The 22,708-nt window shown below is 34.3% G+C and overlaps 1 protein-coding gene and 2 pseudogenes across 8 annotated transcripts in view; 2 read left to right on the forward strand and 1 right to left on the reverse strand.

Annotated features, from left to right (window-relative positions):
- LOC137813368 (protein TIC236, chloroplastic) overlaps window positions 1-20,012 on the reverse strand; it is a 52,895-nt gene extending 32,883 nt beyond the window's left edge. For 4 of the 8 annotated variants that reach the window (XR_016519121.1, XR_011081421.2, XM_068615562.2 and 1 more), the window contains exons 1-6: window positions 17,803-20,012; window positions 13,658-13,856; window positions 13,498-13,557; window positions 9,337-9,441; window positions 5,442-5,582; window positions 4,577-4,639 (exon numbers count right to left, since the gene is read on the reverse strand). Coding sequence is in view for 5 of the 8 variants with exons in the window: in XM_068615562.2 (XP_068471663.2) it covers window positions 4,577-4,639; window positions 5,442-5,582; window positions 9,337-9,441; window positions 13,498-13,557; window positions 13,658-13,856; window positions 17,803-19,742 (2,508 nt within the window). In the remaining 3 variants the exon portion in view is untranslated. Of the gene's footprint in view, window positions 1-4,576; window positions 4,640-5,441; window positions 5,583-9,279; window positions 9,442-13,497; window positions 13,558-13,657; window positions 13,857-17,802 lie in introns of all 8 variants that reach the window. The other 4 variants (XR_011081420.2, XM_068615561.2, XM_068615563.2 and 1 more) reach the window with 1 other exon arrangement.
- Window positions 812-2,628, forward strand: LOC150029486 (uncharacterized; annotated as a pseudogene).
- LOC150029487 (uncharacterized) lies at window positions 10,684-12,985 on the forward strand (annotated as a pseudogene).
- Window positions 20,013-22,708: the final 2,696 nt, after the last annotated feature.

The following is a 22,708-nucleotide window of genomic DNA, read 5'->3' on the forward strand; positions in this document are numbered from 1 at the left end:
CACTTCAATTAAAGGCAGTGCCCCCTTCAAACAAGTTATGATGTTCTTCCAAAAATCCTTATCTAAAAGCGCATCTTCAACTATTTTTCCATCATTTGTTTTAGCAAACCTAGTAGACTTCCATTCATAACTAGTAAACATTCTAATTAAAGCTCACTTATTCTCATAGTAATTTTTTTACCTTTTGAAATTGTCTCCTCATGAATTGAGATTTTCTTCTCATAATCCTCCAACATTAAGTCAACATAATATGCAGCAAAAGGTATCCAAAATAGCCTTTTCCTCTTTGTCATCAATATTTGAGCAGCAGCTTTGTAGTTTGTTGCATTATTAGTCACAACTTGAATGACATTGTCTTCTCCCACCTCTTCAACAATGTTATCCATCATCATCTCAAAAACTTTCTCAGTTGTTTTAGATATAGCAAATGCATCTATCAACTTCAGAAATACAATTCCCTTTGGGCACTTCACCAAGAAGTTAATTACTATCCTTCTTTTCTTATCAGTCCAACTATCAGTTATAACCGTGCATGTTGTTTTCTTCCATTCATCCCTATGTGCTTGTAGAGCAAGTGATGTATTTTTAGCTTCCTCCTTCAAATTATGTGCCACGAGAGGTGTCGATAGAGAACTGTGAGAGGAGATTTCCAACATCGCAAAACTTGTCACTTCCAAGCGAGTTGCGATTTGCAACACCGATCCCACGTGATCGACTAGAATTGCACTTTTCAAGTGATCGGAGATTGGAGACGGTGAGACAAATCGTAGAGTGATACGATTTTATGACTTGTATCGCCATCTTGACTACCATGATATCAACTTTAGTGTTTTTTAATAATATTTTATTTCTATCTAAGCATAGTGTCACAATCGGAGAACTTTTATCTCACTTTATAGATACTACTAGATTATGTGTTTTTTTACTTTTTAAATAGGCAGATGCACTACAATTTATGTATTAATATTATTTTAAGAATATTACATGGAATCGTTGTGAGAGTGTTTCCCTTCGTAGACTTCTAATCAAGTGTAAGTATTGTTCACATACGTGTTGGGGTGGTTCTGCAACAATGAAACATCATCTTGCTGAAACAAAGAGAAATGACATTGCATGTACATTTGTTCTAGACGATATGAAAGACATGTTTAAGAAGTTATTAGAAAATAAAGATAAAATCAAAGAAGCAAATTGCCAAGATTGTTTTGAAGAAGTGAATATCCAAGATAGTAATAAAAAAGGGACATTGGAGTCATTTTCTAGGAAGGGGAAACAATGAGTTATAAAGCAAAAAGCCATAAATGAAATGTTTAAAGATAGAGAGTTAGTGATTCTAGACATTTGCAAATGCATATATAGTAATATTTTACCTTTTAATTTGGTAAGGAGCTCCTTATTTGTTCAAAATGTCAAAATTTGTTGCTAAATATTGGAAGTTAGGGTGTCTTATTTGAAAAAAAGGCAATTGACAATATTCAAGCTAGTTTGAATATAAGGTTGAAATGTAGAAATGGGGTTGTAATTTGATGTGTGATGGTTGGACAGATGGAAAAGGAAGGTCTCTTACCAACTTTTTGGTGAATAGTCCAAATGGAACAATTGTATTAAAATATATTAATACTAGTAATGTGATCAAGGATGTCAAACAAATGTTTGAATTATTAGATTTTGTGGTAGAAGAAACTAGAGAGGATAATTTTGTGCAAGATGTAAATGATGTTGCTTCTAATTTAGTGGAAATAAGAAAAATGTTAAAGGAGAAGAAAACAAAATTATTTTGCCTCCTTGTGTAGCTCATTGCCTTGATTTAATTCTTTAAGACATTGGTCAGCTTCCAGTATTATATAGTACCATTACAAATGCCAAAAAGTCACAACTTACATTTGTAGGCACACATGGGTCCTAAACTTGTATAGAAAGTATTCCAAAGGAAAAGAATTAGCTCAACTAGCAGTCACAAGATTTGCAACTGTTTTTCTTACCCTACAATGCATGCACAAGAAAAAAAAATGTTCTTTGAGCTATGTTTGTTTCACAAGAATGGGCAACTTGTAATCACGCTAGTAAAAATGAAGGTAAGCCCTGGTGAACATTTTTTATGTAGTGATAAATTTTGGAAATCCATCCAATATTGCTTGAGTGTGTAACTTCACTTGTGAAAGTAGTAAGGCTTGTAGAATGAGACTCAAAACGAGTTATGCCATATATTTATGAAGCTATGGATAAAACTAAAGAACAAATAACTGCAAATTTCAAGAATCAAGATCTTGATACAAAAAATTGTGGAGAATAATTGATACTCATTGCAATTTGCAATAACATAGGCCTCTTCATATTGTTGCTTACTACCTTAATCCTAAGTACGTAACTATTATTTATATTATACCTTGCAAATTAATAATGATTTTTATTTTAATACTTTTTTTTTCTTTTTATCATATTTCATTACGGAAAAAAATTCAATGTAGATAGTGAAGTTTTATGTGATTTATATGAGACCGCTAAAAAAATAATCCCAGATAAAAGGATTAGATTTCAACTTCATCAACAACTACATAGATTCAAAAAAGCACAGGGATTTTTTGGAAGAATCATAGCAATGGATACTAGGGATACGAAGTAACTTGGAAAAGCATTTAATTAATCTTCATGGTTTCATAAAAACCATAAGAGTGATGATTTGAATCTCTATTCGATAACCATGAACTTAACAAGTCTATGTAAACTTACTATTATTAAATCTTGATCCGCGTTATTCATATCAGATAACGGATCAAATCGAAGACCCTAGAAATCCTTTATAAAGTTATAAGGAAAACCATGAGTTATGGCAGAAGCATTGCGGTCGAAAGAAATATAATATATACATATAGATAACTTCAAAAAATGTGATGGCAGGGAGAAATAAAATAAAGAAGGTGTTGTGGTAAAGATAGCAAAATTGTTGTGGATTGCAATAACTATAATGTTTTAAATGGCACAAAAATAGGCCCAAAAAACCTAAATTTAAGTAGGTTTTGAACTTGTAATTAGGTTTAACAACACATGCAGCCGCACAGCACATTCAAATTTTAATTTAAGTAATTAGGGTTTTAGAGTTTTATTAGTTAAAAGTTAAAATGGGCCAAAGGACCAAACTTATTAGGATTTTTAAAAAATTAGGTTTAGGGTTTTCTATCTTCTTCATGCGCCGCACACAATAGTCCATTCTTCATTTTTCGCCTCATCACCACCGCTGCCATTGCACTAGCTCACCTTGCGTCACTGCCACCGTCTTTTTCTCCACCTTTTAGGATATTTCCATTTTCTGTTAGCTCCCCGAGATGCCAAAAGCGGCCGACATGGGAAAACCGCATCACCATCGCCTTGTTAAGCTAGCTTTGTGAAGTTGAGTTAGATTTAAAATCCACTTTCTAACCACAAAAAATGACATTGATGTTTCTCTCTTGGTCTTCATGGGTATTTTGCGTTTGTCTCTTTTTTTGAGTTTGTTCCATATGATAGAAATGTTTATTATAATGACAAAATATGTAATCATCAATCTTCCTTCATCATCACCAAATGACTAACTAACTATGCTTATTGTGCATCACTTCAAATATATCTATGTTGTTCACAGCCTATTGATATTTCCGCACAACATCCATCGTCGAAAAATAATGGCTGAGCGGAGGCCATGCCTAATCTTTCCGGAACACCATCTCCCGTAATGGATCTCATCTGAAAATGAAGAAGATATTGCTATTTGAAAAGGTAGGCGTTCTACACGTAGCCCTTTTCCCCACAGACAAACATCAGTTATCACAGGCTTTCCCCCATATAATATACATGTTTGTCCTTGTTATCTTCTATTTCTATTCCCAAATCTCCACATGAAGCTTTATCCTACCCCGGGTTGCAACAAGTGATGAATGATGATACTTGTGCCCTTAAAGTAGTGGTATTTGGGAGTTGGTTCCTCTTCTACCTAGAAAACCAATTGTTGGATGTCAATAGTTGTATACTCTTAAACTATATTTGATGATAACATTGATCGTTATACAACTTGACTAGTTCCCAAAGGATACACGCACATCTATGGTGAAGATTATACTAGCACCTCTCATATTGCCAAAATGACATCTACTTGACTTCTATTTTCCAAACCTATACTATATGGTAGTGAATGTTAGGCTTTACAGGAATAAGAAAAAATAAGTCAGAGTATAAGTGAAAATGTTGTGTGGACACGCAATAATGAATCGGATACATAACAATCTATATGCACTTACAAATATGTATTGGTCTAACATTGGGAAGAGGATAACAAAAAATTAGGTTAAAAATATTTGAACATATGAAAGCATAGCACAAGGAGAGTAAATAACATTTAGCTTGGGCCCAATAACATCGGCGATGCATGTAGCCAACCTTGCCTTATGGGATAAATTGTTGTCTTTGTAGATAGTGTATGTTGCCATAATGTTGAATAAAAATTCAGATTATTCCGAAATAATATTTTGATTTTAGTCTATCCATTCTAGCATATTCAAACTTTAAAGTGCTAAAATTAATGCACTAGACTAAAGAAATGTACCGGGAAGAGAAGAGGTTTCATCTTGAAAGTTCTCATCAAAGCATTCACTTCAACACCAGGAACCTGTAAATTTGACCAGACAAAACATTAAATGAACAGATGAAAAGAATCACAACTATCTACCAGAAAATAGAATAAGGTATAAATATGAAAAATGAACTCACAATACAGAATCCTTATGACCATAACATGTTATTATGTATTTGTGTGTGTGTGTACAGAGAGAACTCTGGGAATTCTCCCATTTACAAACAAAATTTTCTTATCCCCCAAGTTGTATGCTAATTTAGATACCACGGGGCTTAATGGACCATGGCTGGAGTAGCAGCAAGACTAACTACGGATACTGTCAGTACTAATAATCGCAACAAGGTGGAATATGAAGGACTTACCAAATCTGACAGGAAATACATACTTTCAAATTTCTAAACTAAATTTGAGAATGCATAAATTTTAAGGATAGTTGGTTCCATGACAGTGGCATGCTATAGAAGCATCTAAACGTGGTCAAGGGTAAACTTTTATAACACAAACAAAATTCCTCCAGCACAAAAAGAGGTGGGTCTATACTCAATCCACAATCCAAGCCCCAAGGCTTTTGTGTTAGCTTCTGGTGTTAGGTACATGTCAAAGAATAGCTAATTAGTTAATTGTTGCCCAAAAAAAATCAATTGGAAATAAAACTAGTATGAATGCAGATTACAGGAGAATTTTGCATTCACCGGTGGAAAATGCTTGGCTATTTCAAAGGATAACTTGTAAAAAATAAAAAATCAAATTATCTATATGAACTTTTATACAAAAAAATAATTATATTTAATTAAGCTACTATTTGCGTTTCTGAGATTGTGTGAGAGAAAAGTACCTGACACATAAGATGAAACTCTCCTTCTTCAGGATGAATGCCAAAGTCTCCTGATGCTTCTAAAGGAACACTACCAAACCAGCCACTTGCATTGTGTAAAAATATTCTTTGACCACGAAAACATAAACTCGCTGAAATGTTCTTCAATGACATACAAAATATGACAAAATGGGGGGAAATTTTCAGTTTCATGGCATGAAAAATACTTAGTCCGTTTACATATCAATATGCCTAAGTACTTCACATGTGTAATAAAAGGTACAGAAGTCATCAAAAGTTATGCTGATGCAGTCCATAATGATAAAATAAGTATTTAATTAAGAACATAAATACAAGGATAAAAATAAAAGACACTTCTCCAAAGTAAGAATACAAAATATAAGTAAATATAACTGAGCAAAGCTACTCAGCCCCTTATGAATTATGATATCTGTAAGGGAATCTCCTTCAAAAAAGATATTTCAAAGTGGAACACTTAAAAAAGAGAAAAAAAAATTACAAAGGTTGCAAACCTGTATAAAAAACAGATAAAAAAGAAGCACCCTGTATGAGCATTTACCAAATACAATCTATGAAACAAAACTAAAATAATCAGAGTACCAAGGAAGTGTTAACCACGTAAATTGAGAAGAAAAGATACAACCTAAGGTACAAAAAGAAAACTAGAAGTAAAAAAGGATATGTTGAACATTACTTCTACCATACCAACTCATTAGGAAGCCCTTGTGCAACTCAAAGGAATATTTTTCATATTCAAAATGAAATTCCCATTTTTTCTAGTTACAGGTTCCGTATGAAACAAGCAAGTATTGTCTTCGACTCAATATTCTGGGAACTAGATCCCCTTCCCAAGTTACAAGCAACTATGAAGTCGGCCAGAATATTTAGTCTTGAATAATTGTATAGCATCATATAGATATTGTATGTACACACAAGTTTGGTGCCATGTCCGCATGCTAGGCATGTTTACGACAAACAGTAGATGATACACGTCCATGATATTTCAATTTAAAAGTAACTTTTCAGCTATAACACAGCCTGGATGTAGCCCCTCAGTAGCCACGATGCCTGCACTGCACCTGATCCACCATTCCACAGCACCACTTGGAGCACATGTTCCTTCCTGAGTATGAACTTGACTTGATAGTTGACAAAAAGATACAAAACCAACAGCAAGTGTGGAAACCTAAAACGGTGTCATGATGTCTTAGTGAGAAAATATCTGAATTTGGCAAAAAAATCCAAATCCAACAGCAATGAATGAGGTGGCAACAAGCAGTGACTGTGGTGCTATTGGGCTGGTGTCGCGATTAGTGTTTATCCAATGTGATGCAAGCAAATCGTGAACAAGTGGATTCTGGAGCATCAAACATGGACTCCTCACAATGGTTCAAGGTCACAACATTTCACGGTAGTTCTTAAAAATATTCAAGATCATGACATCTTTCCTAGTGCTAGACTACAAAATCCACCAGTTGTACCATGCCAGACCAATTGCAAAGGTAGTAGAACAAGGGAGAGCACAAAGGGAAAAGTTTTTTATGTTGAGGGCATATAATAACTATAGGATTTGCAAATGTGTCCACACACAAGAGATTCTCTATTTATAATGATCAAGAATACAAACTTTTGAAACAAAAAAAAGAGTAATAATGGATTTTTTCTAGCTATACATATTTCCCCATTGACAGGGATATAAGGGTAGAAAGACTTCATTTGCCCACAATGAGATGACTAAGGCATTGATGAGCAAGGTCAAAGGTATAGGCAACCGAAGATGACAATTGATACAATCATCCAAACACGTCTTGCTACAATCGTCTGTTTGATACACCGATCCTAAATAATAACAAGAGTTATTAAAAAACAAAACATAGTAGTCAAATGTAAAGTTGATGTTGCTAATGGAGATTAAATTAAAAGGACAATCAGAAACAAATAAAATGAAATCTAGAAAAATGTTACAAATGGGTGTCTTCATGGAAGAGAAGGGTACTAGTATTTGGAGTCATCTACAAGAATAACATAGAAAAGAGAAGTGGAAAGGAATAAATAAGAGAAAGGTTTTGATTAACAATAAGATAATCTAAGGCACCAAAACCACAGTTCTAGGGTCCAAGAGAAGGACTAAGAGACAAGGTTACAAGATTGCCAAATTGAGCCACAACAAAAACCAACAATGTAAGTGGTTTAGGTTGCACGAAGATTTGGTGACAAGAGCAAGGGAGTCACAAGCAAAGGTAGGTGATTTCCTAAAAGCATGTGCATTACACCACGATTATAAGAGTGGATGACATGAGCAAAGGAGCCACAAGAGAAGGAAAATGATTGCCTAAAAGCGTGTACAACAGAGAGACATAGCAATTGTTCACTAAACATATCATAAGTAGGAATGGTGAGTAATTGATTGCGAACCCAGTCAAGGTTAGAGAGTAGACCAATGAGAGCCAAAACCATGAAGTAGAAATTGTAGTAGTGGTAGAAGGCTTTTGCATCTTAAGCTAAAGTCGTAATTCGTAAGATGGTCAAGCTTACCAAGATATGTTTGCATGTCCATATTCTCAAACTTGGTCATCATCATAGAGGAGATCACATTATAGAAATGGTGGATAGAATTTTGTGGCCTTGCGCCAAACATTGTACCAAGTAAGGAAGGCCTAGTACTTAGATTGAAGACTAGGAGCAATGGAAAACCAAATGATGTTCCAAAGGGATGCATAAAACAAATGTGATCTTTGATAGGAATAATGAAGGCTTGAGAAGTCAAGTGGTTGGCATGACCATAGCCTTGAAACTATAGTTGGACAACAGCAACTCAACTGCTATTAGTTGGTTGTCGAAGTCAATTTTTTCACACAAGATTAGTAGTACATTAGTGAAGGTAGCAACATTTGAGTCACTAGAGGGAGTGGCAATGGCCATGGGTGGGAGAGAAAAATTCGCAAAGCACTAGGTAGATGTCACCTAAGTCGAGGAAGGACCAATGAGTTGGTAGCAACGAAAAATCTTCGCACAATGTTTTCCCACAACAATTAAAGATATGATCAAATTACAGAGATTGAGTTACACTTAAATTTCACTTTCTAATACGATACCAAAGATATTATGAGCCTAACCTTACAAAATCAACATGTAAGATAAGATTTGCACCTACTTATATACTATAATTTGGTCATATCTTTAATTAATGGAACATGGTGCAAATGTGTGAAGATGACATGCTAAGAAAGTGGTAGCACGTCTAGTGATGGTGTGCCATGGGTTAGGTGGTGGCGTTATGATCACCGGAGAAGAACAACTTTGATAGTGGAGTTGCATCAAAGGTTAGAGGGCGAAGGAGCTACCAAAGTGTAAAATCAGCATTGTCGAGGACTGCTCACCCAAGGAAAAAAAAAATAAGCTCTTGGATGCTAAGGGCTGCAACAAAGACCCTTTCACAGATATCGTGTTAGATTTGTTGAGTGTGTCAAAGTCACAAGGGATTCTCTATTTATAATGACCAATAACACAATATGGAAACAAAAATAAAGAGTAATAACAGACATAATCCTTGATTGTTAGCTATACATATTTTCCTATTTAAAGAGCATTTAACATATCTTTAACAACATTATCCAACTTACCTTAATCTAATGGTTCTAAATAATGGTCCACAATAGATATATGTGGTTCATCATGGCATCCTTCTAATTTTAGTATTGTAATTGCACTTAACCAATAAATAGCACCTTTTAAAATTTTCATACAACAACAAAGCATACTTTGAGTGAATATAAAATGCAACACTTTAGTTACTATTCAAATAACACCAAGCCCAATCACATTAAATAAGGAATACCAAATATAGAAAAGACGAAACTTCAAGTGTCATAAGAGGAGAATATAGAAGTTGTACGGAAAAAGATGATGGAGCATCCAATGGTTGGAAATCCAACCCTATCACATCAAGTTGTCCATGGAAATTTGGAAAAGTCTCCCCCTTGGACATGCATAAGTGAACCTAAACATAAGGTAACAAAAAAATACATATGTATAAGAAAAATTAGCATCATGCAAAGATAATTATAACAGTATGAAGAATTGGCAGTAACATGACACGTAAAGTTCCACGGCATAACCTGAACCAGAAAATATAGAACTTGTGTCCCTATGAAACAAAATGCTATTTCATCATATAATATACTAAACGTTTATTTATGTTTTAGACCCTAGAATTTGAGATAAATCATTTTTTAGTCCCTTGATTTAAAAAAAAGTTTGTTTTAGTACCTTGAATTTAGTAAAAATATGGTTTTAAGTCCCCTAATATTAAGGAGGGCATTGTATTATATGTGGACGACATCGTTATCACAGGCAGTATTAACGAGGGTATTGTACAGCTAAAAGAATATCTTGCTCAAAAGCTCCAAAAAATATATTTTAGACACCTAAGGTATTTCATTGGTATATAAGTGTCACAATCCAAAAACGTTTTAGTCATATCTCAAAGAAAATATGCTCTTAGAATTCTAAAAGAAACAATGATAAAGGTTAAGCCTGTGGATACACCAATGCATCTGAGTATCAAACTTATATTTGCAAGGAGAACCATACTTTGATCCTAGAATAATTTTACTCATTATGACTTGCCTAAACACTGCCTTTGTAGTAAGCATAGTAAGTCCATTTTTAAACTCTCCTTGTCACAACTGTAGGGACAGTCATACTAATCCCAAACTATATTAAGAAGGCTCTTGGAAAAGACCATATTTATAAGGGAAATACTTAAATTGTTGGGTATTTTGACGTTGACTAGGTAGGGTCACCAAGCGATAGACACTACACTTAGGTTGTCAAAACGGACAGCCCAGCCCATCCTGACCTAGCCCTACAAGCCAAGTTAAAAAATTTGACAACCCAACCTAGCCTATATTTTAAAAGGGACCGTATTTTTTTGCCTACCATGGGCCATTTATGGCCTAATTGAAAATAAGGAATATCATATTTGCAATCGATTATACATGCAACAAGTTAGGAACAAATGACTTCTATGCTTAAGTTTGAGAGGGAGTATCATAATTATATAAATAAGGAAATGATCTTACATAATCAAGAATAACTAGATTGTATATGTATTATAAGGAACCTCTTATTTATTCTCATATCATATCTTTGTTATTTGAGGATATCAAATCTCCTATATTTATTGTATTGATTCATTTTTCTCAATATAAATAACACACATGTGATGTCCTGGAAACAAATGACAGAGATTGGGTGAGTAAAGTAACAATTAAATCATGGAGTTAGGACTACTATGCTCTTAAGTAGGAGTTTCACAATAACTATCAACTACAACTTTTGGCCTAATGGTGAGTATTTGACTCAACATTTGGTATCAGAGCCAAATTTAAAAGTTTGATTCCATGCAAGACAATTGTTTTGGAGGGAGATTGTTGTGCATATACATTAATTCCACTATGGAAGAGACCAGATAGGTCATGTCACAATCTAATTATAGTATTTGGGTTACTAAACTCTTATGTAGAAAGAGTTGCACCTTGACTATTTGTTATAATAGTCAAACAACTAAAGAGAAATTTTGGGATAGTGGAACTCTAGTTGCGTTCAACCATGTTAGATAATAATTCCAAGCAAAATCTAATGAAGATATCTTCTAAAATTGAATGTGACCCATCCAAACCAATGTACCTCATTGAACTCACTGCATTTTACTTGATTTTAGACAATGTTGGTAAATAGCAACTATTGTACTAGTGAGTTTCAAAAAATAAGCCATCAAATTGTGGAATCCATGAGAAACGCCAGGTTGTCATTCTTATCATGAGCTTTGCGTTGCAAATCAGGCAAGGTGTAGGCAACAAGGTTGCAATGTGTTGCAAAGTTGGTTGGGTGGGTGTTTAGGGTTCAAATCTAAAGAAAGGACAGGGAAGGTGCAGTTTGAACTTGGAGGTTTCCATGTGAAATGGGCCTTATGTGGATATTACTTTTGAAGTTGATAAACACTTAATCTCAAGTGGTGTACTTGAAAGCTCAGTCATATAGCTATTTAAAATCTTTAGAGTAAGTGTGGTATCTCTTATTTTTTTACTTTTATTCTATTTAATTTCAACATTAACCTTTTATTTCATTGTTATACAACCTTTTAGTATCAGTTAAACTTTTTTTTCTCAGAAGTCAAACACCATTTCATTGTTCTCTAATTCATTATCATTGAAATGCAATGTCATTTTATTATTATTTCTTTTGTATCTATCCAGCTTTATGTAACGATATACATATATACATACATACATATATATATATACACACACATACATATCAATAAAAGGTAAAACAATGTAAGTTGAATACACTATTTTCTCCATCTTATTTATCAAGAGCCCTGGTACCCTTTGTCCAATATCTCCTACAATCGTCCATCGTCATCTTTCTTTCAACAACATCAAGGTTAGGCGCGCCTTGAGGAGCGCAACCCATCCCCAATGGTCGCTTGTTCAAATTTTCTCCGACGTGCCGCCACGTGCCATTCACCACCAGTCCCTCATCAGGTGTGTGTTGCCCACGAGCCATCTTCCCAGTGCCAAAATCACACCGAACCGCCATCATTCGTTTTGTCGGCACCTTTTGGGCATGTTTCTACCCTGTCCTCCTAATTCGTTGGTAGTAGTTCACGGCTAGGGTTTATTCCCTTCAAGGTTACGGTTTTTCCTTCTCTCCTCAAAGATGTTTGTGGTTGTCTATGGAATGGCTTCTACTTTTTAGCTACTCCTACTACTACCACAGCAAAGCTCAACTAGGAAAACTATTTATTGCCTCCATGGTGTTATGGTTCCTTGGTCAAGAATACCATGACCATTTGGAGAAGGATGTCCCTGTTGTTTCAAATGAAGAAAAACCTTAGTGGTAGAAACTAGACTTCTAGTTAGGTATTGTTTTATGGCAATTAGTTGAACAAGATTTCTTAGAAATTCCTTTTGGAAAAAGGCTCAAGATATTTTGGCTATTAACATTCAACGTTTCTTTGATGTAACTCAGAGTAGCCTCTCTCAAACACACCAATCATGATATGATCTCACATGTAGCAAAGGCTCGAGCTACAACAAAGGAATTGAAGAGATTCTTGGTGGTTGATTCATCGGAGGATATTATCAAAAAACTTGATAAGCTTTGCATTGTCCTAACTTTGAGAAGCCTACACTCAGATTTTGATCATTTATGTGACCAAATTTTAGTTGGTGATCACATTCCATCAATTGGCACCTTCGTCACTAGACTTCGTTAGGTGCCTACCTTGTTAAGAGAAGAAAATTCAACTGATGTTATTAAAACATCAGCAATGATAGCACCATGAAGAAAAGGAGGAGGTCGTAGCAACCGAGGAGGATGAGGTGGCCGAAGTGGGCATCCTCAATGCTTATATTGCAAGAGAATGGGTCATACCCAAGAAAATTGTTATTCCTTTGCGTAGTTTTTTCAGACAAAGCTGCTCATGTCTAAATCTAAAAATTCAAAATCTAAAATTTCTGATGAAGAGTATCATGAATTTTTGAGGTACAAGTCTAGAAAATCAATCAATCTTGGTCAATTCTCTTCAATGTTAAGTGTGTCAATTGCATGCATTTCTCAATCTATGGAAGGTCATAGTCCATGGTTCTTAATTTAGGTGCCTCAAACCATATCTCTACTAAATTTTCTTATTGAAATTACATGCTCCCAAATGTTGAACACTAATGTTCTTGTTCATCATTGGGGAGATGCAGTCCTCAGAATCAATCACTCGCATTGCTCAAGTCAGTTTGGCTTTAACTCAAACTATTGTTGCAGTCAAGAGGCAAGTCGTAGGTCTATAGAACCACTAAACCAGTCACAAGTACTATACTTACCAAATATATCTAAGTAGGTGTTAAGTTTGATGTTTAACATTATATGTAATAAAACTAGTGTTTAACACAAAAGAAAAAATCACCTTGAAGTATCAAATAGAATGCAAAGGCAAATTAACTTAAGTCGAAAATAGAATAGAAAGGTGAATGAACTTAAGTTAGAAAAACACCTCGCCACTAGCCCTCCCTTTGGACCATATAATTGGAATTTCAAGGATCCTTTCAAACAGCTGCACCAAACTCAAGCCAAACAAACTACTGCATAAGCAATTTGTATAACTTAAATGGCAAAGCAAGAAATATTAGAGCATTAACTATTATAAATGTTACCGGGACAAAAAGATTATCAATTTTCAAATTAGCATGCCAATTCTGCTCAATAGTGTCAACAAAAACATTGGCAGACAACCAGCCTCCATCTTCAGATATAATATCTGATCTCCAAGTATTACAATTTCCACTCAGATCCACATGTATGCGACTATAGTGGTTTTGGAACTTTACATGTCCATTGACATTCTCCATCTCCCTAAAAGCAAGAGTGAAAAAACTTCAATTCACAAACCATCATTATTTGATTACAATATTAAAGCATCCTTTATAATATATACATCTATCTATCTATCTATTTATATATATATATATATATATAAAAGTTGAGATTATGAAACATTGTATTGAGATTTAATAAATTAAAGACTAAAATTGGGTTAGAATAATCTAATAATTTCATTATAACTCTTTCCTTTTCTTTAGTTGTGTATATTTATGGAAATTAGGTTAAATATCTTGTAGATCTTGCAATATTCTTCCCTGATTATGGGAATCATCTTGTACAGCTCTATCATAGATATATGTATGGAAAGCTCGGAGACTCTCCCAAGCAAGTTTGTGGCTCATATAATTCATGTTACATGAACTACATCTCAAAAAAATTTATGCTCAATAATCTAAAACATTCTTCTAAAAATACCCAAATCAAAACAAGTTTATTCTAAAAAACCAAGATTAACACTACTCTTGTAAAATATTAAAAAATTTCATATCAATCAGATCAATGAGTTCAATTTACAATACAAAAGTGACATGACTAGATGATATAAAATTGGAAACCCTTATTATGTAGTTAACCTCGTAGAATAGGTATTATTAAATATAGAGAGTAAGTAGTCGAATTGGAAAACTGCTACGAGTTGTCTACTAATTAGCATTAATTTCATGTACATTTTGGTATTCCTGATGAAATTTTCTTCTATAAATAACAAAGATCAGCAAAGAGATAATGAATCTCTTAAACTTTTCATCATATTTTCAAACTTAAGTTAGTATCATAGCCGGTTGATCCCGCTCTGCTAGTTTTATGGTTGTCCCCTGCCATCCACCATCATCCTCCATTGTTGGGGTCTCTCCCTAGACATTTTGTTAAGAAGAACACCTGGTCTAATTAGTCTTCATGGAGATACAGTGAATACACCCTTGGGTGCCGCCACCAACCACCTTTTTTCTCTGACAACCTCCAGATTTGGTGTGTCTTGTCGTGAAACGTCCAACCCACCTAGTCACGTCCACTAGTTCTCCACCACACGCGTCATCTCCATCCGCTGCAACTCAAAGCGTGAAGGTCACTCACCACCTTCCTGTCACCGGAACAACTCCCACATCTTCTCCACAAGGCTAGTTGAACCTTCTTATCCTTGTTCTTACCTTTGTTTCTCCAGTTTCAACTTTGGTTGAGAGGTTCATCTCTCCTCTCTCTCATACTCTTCATCCACCACTATTCACCGACTTTTACAGTTGGCACTAGCTATATAGTGTAGATTGATGAATTCTTCCTTCAATATGCCTTCCTTTACTCAAAGTGGATACAAACATCCTCAATGTTTCTTTTGTAAGAGAATTGGTCACACTCAATAAATGTTCCTCCTTACATGGAAAATGTGTTTACATAATTGTGTATGTTAATGATATAGTTATTATAGGAAATTATGCTAATACAATCTCGCAACTAAAGGAACACTTATGTAATCACTTTTAGACTAAAGACCTCAGAAGTCTCAAATACTTCCTAGGTATTTAAGTGGCTCAATTAAAGGAAGGCATTGTAGTTTCTCGTAGGAAATATGCTTTACATATCTTGGAAGAAACAGCCATGACAGATTGTAGACCAGTAGATAGCCCTATGGATCCAAATCAAAAATTAATGGCAAATCAAGGTGAACCTTTCTCTGACCCAAAGAGATATAGAAGACTTGTTGGAAAACTTATTTATCTCACCATTACTAGACCTGATTTATCTTTTGCAGTGGGTGTTGTTAGTCAGTTTTACAAAATATCATTAGAATGCTATCATTCGCAACTTAAGATACCACAAAAAGACTCCAAGGCAAGGTCTATTGTACAAAGATTAAGAGAATACCAAATTTTTTGGGTATTGTGATGTTGATTGGGCAGGATCTCCGACGGATCGACGCTCCATTATAGGGTATTGTGTTCTCATTCGTGGAAACATTATTTCTTGGAAAAGCAAGAAACAAAATATGGTTGTTAGATCTAGTTCTGAAGTTGAATATAAGGCAATGATGTCTCCTGTGAACTTGTATGGATGAAACAATTTCTTCCATAATTAAAATACTATGAGATCCAACAAATGAAGATGTATTGTGATAACCAAGTTGCTCTCCACATTGCTTCCAATCCAGTGTTTCATGGGAGGACTAAACACAGAACTTCGTTGTCATTTTATCCAGGAAAATTGTTGTACAAGAAAATTTGTACTTAGTTTGTCAAATCCAATTATCAACATGAAGATGTATTATTGAAATCCTTAAGGGGACCTCAGATTGAATTTATTTGTTTCAAGCTTGGTACATACAATTTGTATTCTCTGGCTTAAGGGGGAGTTTTAGAATAGGTTAAATATAGGTAGTAAGTAGTTGTACTGGAAAACTGCTATATGCGTTGTTTACTTATTAGCATTAGTTTCTTGTACCTTTTGGTGTTCCGGATGTAATTTTCTTCAATAAATAACAAATATCAGCTGAAAGATAATCAATCTCCATATTTTCAGTCTTAGTAAACTAAGAGTTTCCATTTTTTCAAGATCAATAACATAGAGTAACTAAAACTCATTTTAGTTCACTGCAATGATATAAGGAATATAAATGTGGCCCTGCAACAAAAGCGAACTTCAATTTAATCCTCAATATTGAAAAATGACATCTAAAATATCCTTTCTGTTTTATCCAAAGAATAAATATGTAAAAAAATATCCTTTTAAATGAGTGTTAACTTACTATCTTAGAAACTAAATTCAAAATTTTCAAGTTTCAAGGATACACAGAAGAAATTGTTTTTCCGTATTACAATTATATCAAAGCTCAAGAAACTAAAAATGGCAAAACTCAACTTCAAATGACGAGCTGAAAACAATCATGAGCCGTGATTACTTGATAAAAACAGATATTAAGACTTTAGATAACATATTATTAATGGCAGCATGTCTATTTTATAGAACTCGATAAGCAAAAGCAGAATTATATTATATTCATCTGCATCCTCATAATATTGCAATATGCACTTGTTTGATTGACACACAGAAGGTAAAAGGAAACTAAAAATACATACTTAATATATGCTTGAGAGCAACACATAAGAACAACTGAAATAGAGACCTACAACAACTTCAATTAGAGAGACTTTGAACATCCTATAATTAGCACTTGATGGATGTTTTGTCCAATACAAAACACTAATTTCTCATTCTTCTAGATTTATGGAAAAAAGGATGGTTCATTAAATATGCCAAATAGAGATCCACACTACTAAAACTGGGCCGGACCAGCCAGTTCAACTGGTCGAGAACCAGTCCAAATCTTCAAAAAAACTAGATTTTAATCAAACTGGCCATGACTTGGGAAAACCGGTGGGTTGAAGGACTCTGGATTGGCTAAAAAACGTGTTGTTTTGCTGTAGTTGGTTCTTTTAAGATATTTATAGTTGGTTTTTTTAAGAGATTTGAACTTGAATATGATGAATTAAATTTGTTTACCTTCATATATGAATTACTTTTGTTATATGTTACGACTTATGACAGTTTTAAATAAAATTTTAAATTTATAAAATTATGTGCTGTTTTATATTTATTAATATTGCTTTTTATATTATATTATTATATTAAAAAATCAAAATAATAGTATTTTATTGAGACCGGTTCGACCCTAGTAGAACCTTTGAACCTTGAAACCATGCCTTCATCGGTTCAGTATCTGGTCCAGCTCTGACAACCTTGCTACAAGAATTGCCATAGTCATAGTATAACCAAGTTAACTATCAAGATCATATATTTCTGGAAGAATGCCCAAGATAAGATCTCTAATGATGTACACAATATTAAAACCAGAGACTCGTGAAGTGGTGTGTCCATTACTTCCTCTATAGAACGATTTTAAGCAGTAAATGATAAGATCAACTCTCACCTAACTTCCTTGTCACCATATGCAAGCAGCATCAGGGTTGCACCTTTGAAATGAACTGAATCCAATGTAATAGGCAGAATCTTCGGAACGCCTTCAGACTGCACAAAATCTATCCCATCAACATGTTCAGAAACAATATCTTCAACTCTTAGACCCAAGTCAGACTTCAGCTTTGCAATGGGACCAGAAAGAAACCAAGATGTCAACTCTTCCATATTTCTTAAAATTGATGTTAAGCCAAATTTCACAAGCAAGAGCTCAAATGGATTTTGAAAATAGGTTTCCAACTGAGAGTTAGGCTTCAAAAAACCCAAATTTTCAGATGTCACACCTCGTTGGGCCCCTGATGACTTGTCATTATCATCAATATGATTGTCAGCAACATATGGTACAAACTCCTCATTTTTCTCTGTAATACTATTTGGATTAGCCGGTTCTGCTACATCATCACTAGATTGCAAATTTTCAAATTCACCCTCTCTTGTCTGCAAAGTTGGATCACAAACAAACTTTAAGTAATCCGATTGACTGTCAATATTTTCATTTACTGAGGGAGGCAATGCCATATCTTTGAATAGTGTTACACTTTGGTTATCATCACTTCTTTTTTCATCACCAACAACAGATTTGGTATTTCTGTCAACCTCACTTTTCACCAAATGCATATCATGACTCATAAAATGATAACATTCAGAAGATGACAAAGGCTCCCGAAATTTCCATTGTGATTGATCACGAAAGTATGCATGAGCAGCTGATGCACTACGTTCAAACATTCTCTTTTTGATAGCAACACCAGATGCAAAGATGTTACCTACATTACCCTTCCTCTTAAACTTGTATTTTCTAGGCCCTGATATTACTCTGGACCAAACTCCAAGTCCTGATGCAGGAACTCTCACTCCAAATGATTTTTCCAAAGTTGCATGTTTCGTATCATAACTAACACCCTTGTCTATCAACCTATGATCGTGCTTCCCATCATTCATGCAGAAAAAGGGGGCAGATGCAGTTGACTCCATGGAACGGGTTTCCATCTCCTTTAACCCATCATCATCCTGGGACTCACAACTCCTCTCAGAAACAAAGTACCCCACCTCAGCAGCTTCCCTAGCTGCATCATCCCTTTCTCTTTCCCACTGAGCAAAGGCTTCCTCTCGTGCAAGCCTCCTTGTTCTTGTACGATAATCTATGCCTTCTTCAGCCGAGAAACTTCTCTCCCTGCCACCTTCATTGAAGGGTATTCCCAACCAAGTAAAGTCCTTCCTCTGTGCTACCAAGAGACTTGGTTGCGACAAAACCGCATCAATCACCAACTTTCCCCTCCTCAAACTCACAAAGGGGCGGAGGCGAAGCTTCACCGTGGGAGCCTCTCCACACGAAAACTCCTCCTTGTGAGGCCCAAATGAGCAAGACTCCAATGTAATGCTCAACGGCGAAATTCGCCGAACCTTGCCAAACACAAGGTCTCGCTGAATGAGCTCGCTGATTGCTGAACAAACAGAAGGCAACAAATTGGCCTCAATAAAACCCTTTGCTTTATTCTGGCCATACCACACCAGCACACAAACCCCAGATACAACAGCAGTGCAAACAGAAGCCCTTATCAAAAGAAGCCCCTCTTTCCACAAAGGTCTCAAATAACTAGCCAAAGCCTCACTCCTAAAATAAGGTTCCCTCGCACATTCTAACCTCGACCCACTTCTCAAAATCAAGTATTTTCCCAATAACCCCGCGTTTTGCCCAGAAAAAGCTGAAAGCCGTAACGCTTGGCTTACCAAACGGCACCCTTTTGGCGACACGCAGCACGTGCAATTGCAAAGACCCTTCTGCGGCAACTTCCTTCTCTCCAAACGAAAAGGGTTCCTCTTGCAGGTGCCACTTTCCAAAGAGCCATGAAGACTTGTTCCCAGAAACAAGGCGTGGTTTTTCAGACTCATTGTGGGCTCTCATCTCAGAAGAATCATTGAAGAGGGACACAAATTTCGACTCTCTTCATCACCAGCGCCTTAAATTTTGATGGGGGTATTGTGGAAGTGTGAAAAACCAAAGGGAGTAATGGGTTTTGGTTTGTGCTGTGTTGCGTTTTGCTTATGGCTACTGCATTCTCCACAAGGTTTCGATTGGAAGAAGTGTTGAAATTGTTTGGAGGTGGAAAGGTGAAAATAAAAAATTGGGTTTCACTTTTGGCACACAAACGAGGAAGCCACAAGAAAGTGAATTTCATAAATTACTTTTAATTCCTAACAAAATGTGTCAAATTCAACATGTGAATAACTATGTAGCAAACCATATTAGATGTACTAAAAACTTGTATTGTAATATGTTTTCATTGTAATAATTTTTTGGTCTCTCTAAAATATAAGATTTACCTTTGTTTTCTCAAAAATGTTTTGTTTGATTTTTATCTTTAGAAAAGTTCATTTTGAATTGGTATAGTAAATTTCTTAAAGAATGGTTTACATGACAAATGGTTTAGCATGTATTGAATTTTCCATTATATTAGAAGTTTATGTGATTTCTTAGTTGATGAAATTCATTTTTTATATAGTATCTATTTTTTTAATATTTTGGTATCAATAAGATTGAGTAATAAAATAGTCGTAGTTTTTGTTGCCTTTTAAAATTAATTTGAAGAGTAGTTGCACATATTTTAGATTAGACCTTCTACTTTTTTACGAAGAAAAAATAATTTTATTTTCAACACGTTAATTTTATTTTAACAATTGGATGATATATTAACAAAAAGTTAAAATTGCTTATTTTTTAAAAATTGGATGATTATATGTATAATTAAAATTGGTTAAAAAGTTTTCAAAAGTCCTTAAAAGTGTAACTTTGTGTTTATTTCATAAAGGGTCAAAGTTAAAAAATAGTTTCAAGAAGTTTGATTATTTTCATATTAATCCCTAGATGAATGAAAATTAGTTAATTTTTCTTATGTGTAGTGTTAAGTGATAACTCACATTCCATGTCTCTAATGTGAATTTCAACTTATAAGGGACAAAATTAAAGAGTGTGTATCTTTAGGTCTTCTTTCTATTTTACTCCCTTTTTTCTTTGTACTTCCTTCTTTTTTACTATTGTTTTACTTCCTTCACTCACTTTTCTTCTTCTTATAATTCTTCATTTTCCTTCCTCTTTTTCTTTCCATCCTTCTTCATTGTTGTATTTTCATCTTATTCATTATCTTTTTTTCTTGATCCTTCATCGTTTCCTTTCTTTTATTCCTCATTCTTCATTTTCTACCTTTCATTTTTTTCATATTTTTTTCTTCATCCTCCTCCATTTTTTTGTCATAGTGTAATAGTAGGTGGTGATAATTGCATTGATCATGGAAAAAATTGTGTATATTTTGTTTAAAGATTGTATAAACTGTAAATATTTTGTTTGGATGTTGATAAAAGTATTGAATAATTTGTTTTGATACATGGATGAAATAAGAGGTTAGTTTTAGAAAGGGAATGTTTGAATAAAGTTAAAAATTTGTTTCTAAGTTTTTACAAACTGTCTTATTAAACGCTTGAATAGGGTCATCTAATTGTTTTCCAAAAGGTTCACAAAAGGTTTTCTTAAATGCTTTACAAATCAATATATGCATGTAATTTACCATAAGATTTATAACAAAAATATGTTGTGCATAACCAAACTATTGTATAGTTTATCCTCCTTTTGTTATAGGCAAAAGTTGTGTGTGTAAATTATCACCACTACTATGGTGGATTCGATGGCAAAGGTGTTGGTTAAGAGCGTGCATGGGTAGAAGGTTGTGCTAATTGTGGTGGTGGTGGCGGCGGAGCTTGCTAAACTTTCATCAATTGTAACATGTTTTGGCACATATTCTCAACCAAATTGTTGTCATTTATTCCATTTTAAAACATAAATAATAACTTTTAGAAGGGGCTTTTATGTTAATATGGTAATGCAAATAGTAATCATGGGATGGAGAAAGAAAAAAGCTTAATAGAACTTAGGCAAATGCTCCCTGCACCATATAAATTACAACATACACCCAACCTATTATTGAAAATGACAAAAATAACCCTTCAAAATAACGAAAATAACCTTAAATAAAGAAGGGTGTAAATAAAAATTAGAATATTTTATCTGGAAATATTCCGGATTTAGAATTGATATGGTGCAGAAAGAAAGGCTTCTTCTTCTTGCACCCCCACGTTTTTCTTCCTGCACCCCCACAATTTTAAATATTCTAACATTAACCTTGACCTATAATTTCAAAAGGGGCTACCGGATATCAGGATCCGGTAATATATTATGGATTCGTGAATTCGGAATTGATTAAATTGTGTTTTCTAGACGAGGGGTGTTATGGAAGGTAAAAGATCATAAATTGTTGTTTTCCATAGTGCTGAATCCATAAGCCTAAATTGCATTACAGATTGGTAGATCCAATTTTTTTTTTGTTATGGATTCCTGAATCCGGAATGCATCACTTGCATTATGGATTTATGAATCTAAACTTGTTGTTTTTGTGTTATGGATTCCTGAATCTGGAATGGTCTTTTTGAATTATGGATTGTTAGATCCGAAATAATGTTTTTGACTTATGGATTCATGGATCCTAAATGCAATGATTTTGTTTCATTTTTTATTTATTTGTAAAAGCATGGACAATAGTGATGAATTTGAATAAGAATTATACGATGGAGTTGATTTGTGAGATGATGATGATAGTGAGAAGTCATTATCCATGTTCTTCATGTTTTTCATTTTCATTAACATGTCTTCTTCTAACAGATGTTGTAGGACGTAGATGATCACTTTGTGAATCTCCTCCACTAGTCTTTACCATTACTGTTCAATTACACCATTCAATTTAAACCAAATTACAAACTAATGAATAAGATGTTGAACCAATACAAACAAAAAAATTGCAAATATAAAA

This window comes from Phaseolus vulgaris, chromosome 1, assembly GCF_051622355.1.
Source record: "Phaseolus vulgaris cultivar YP4 chromosome 1, ASM5162235v1, whole genome shotgun sequence".
NCBI lineage: Eukaryota > Viridiplantae > Streptophyta > Magnoliopsida > Fabales > Fabaceae > Phaseolus > Phaseolus vulgaris.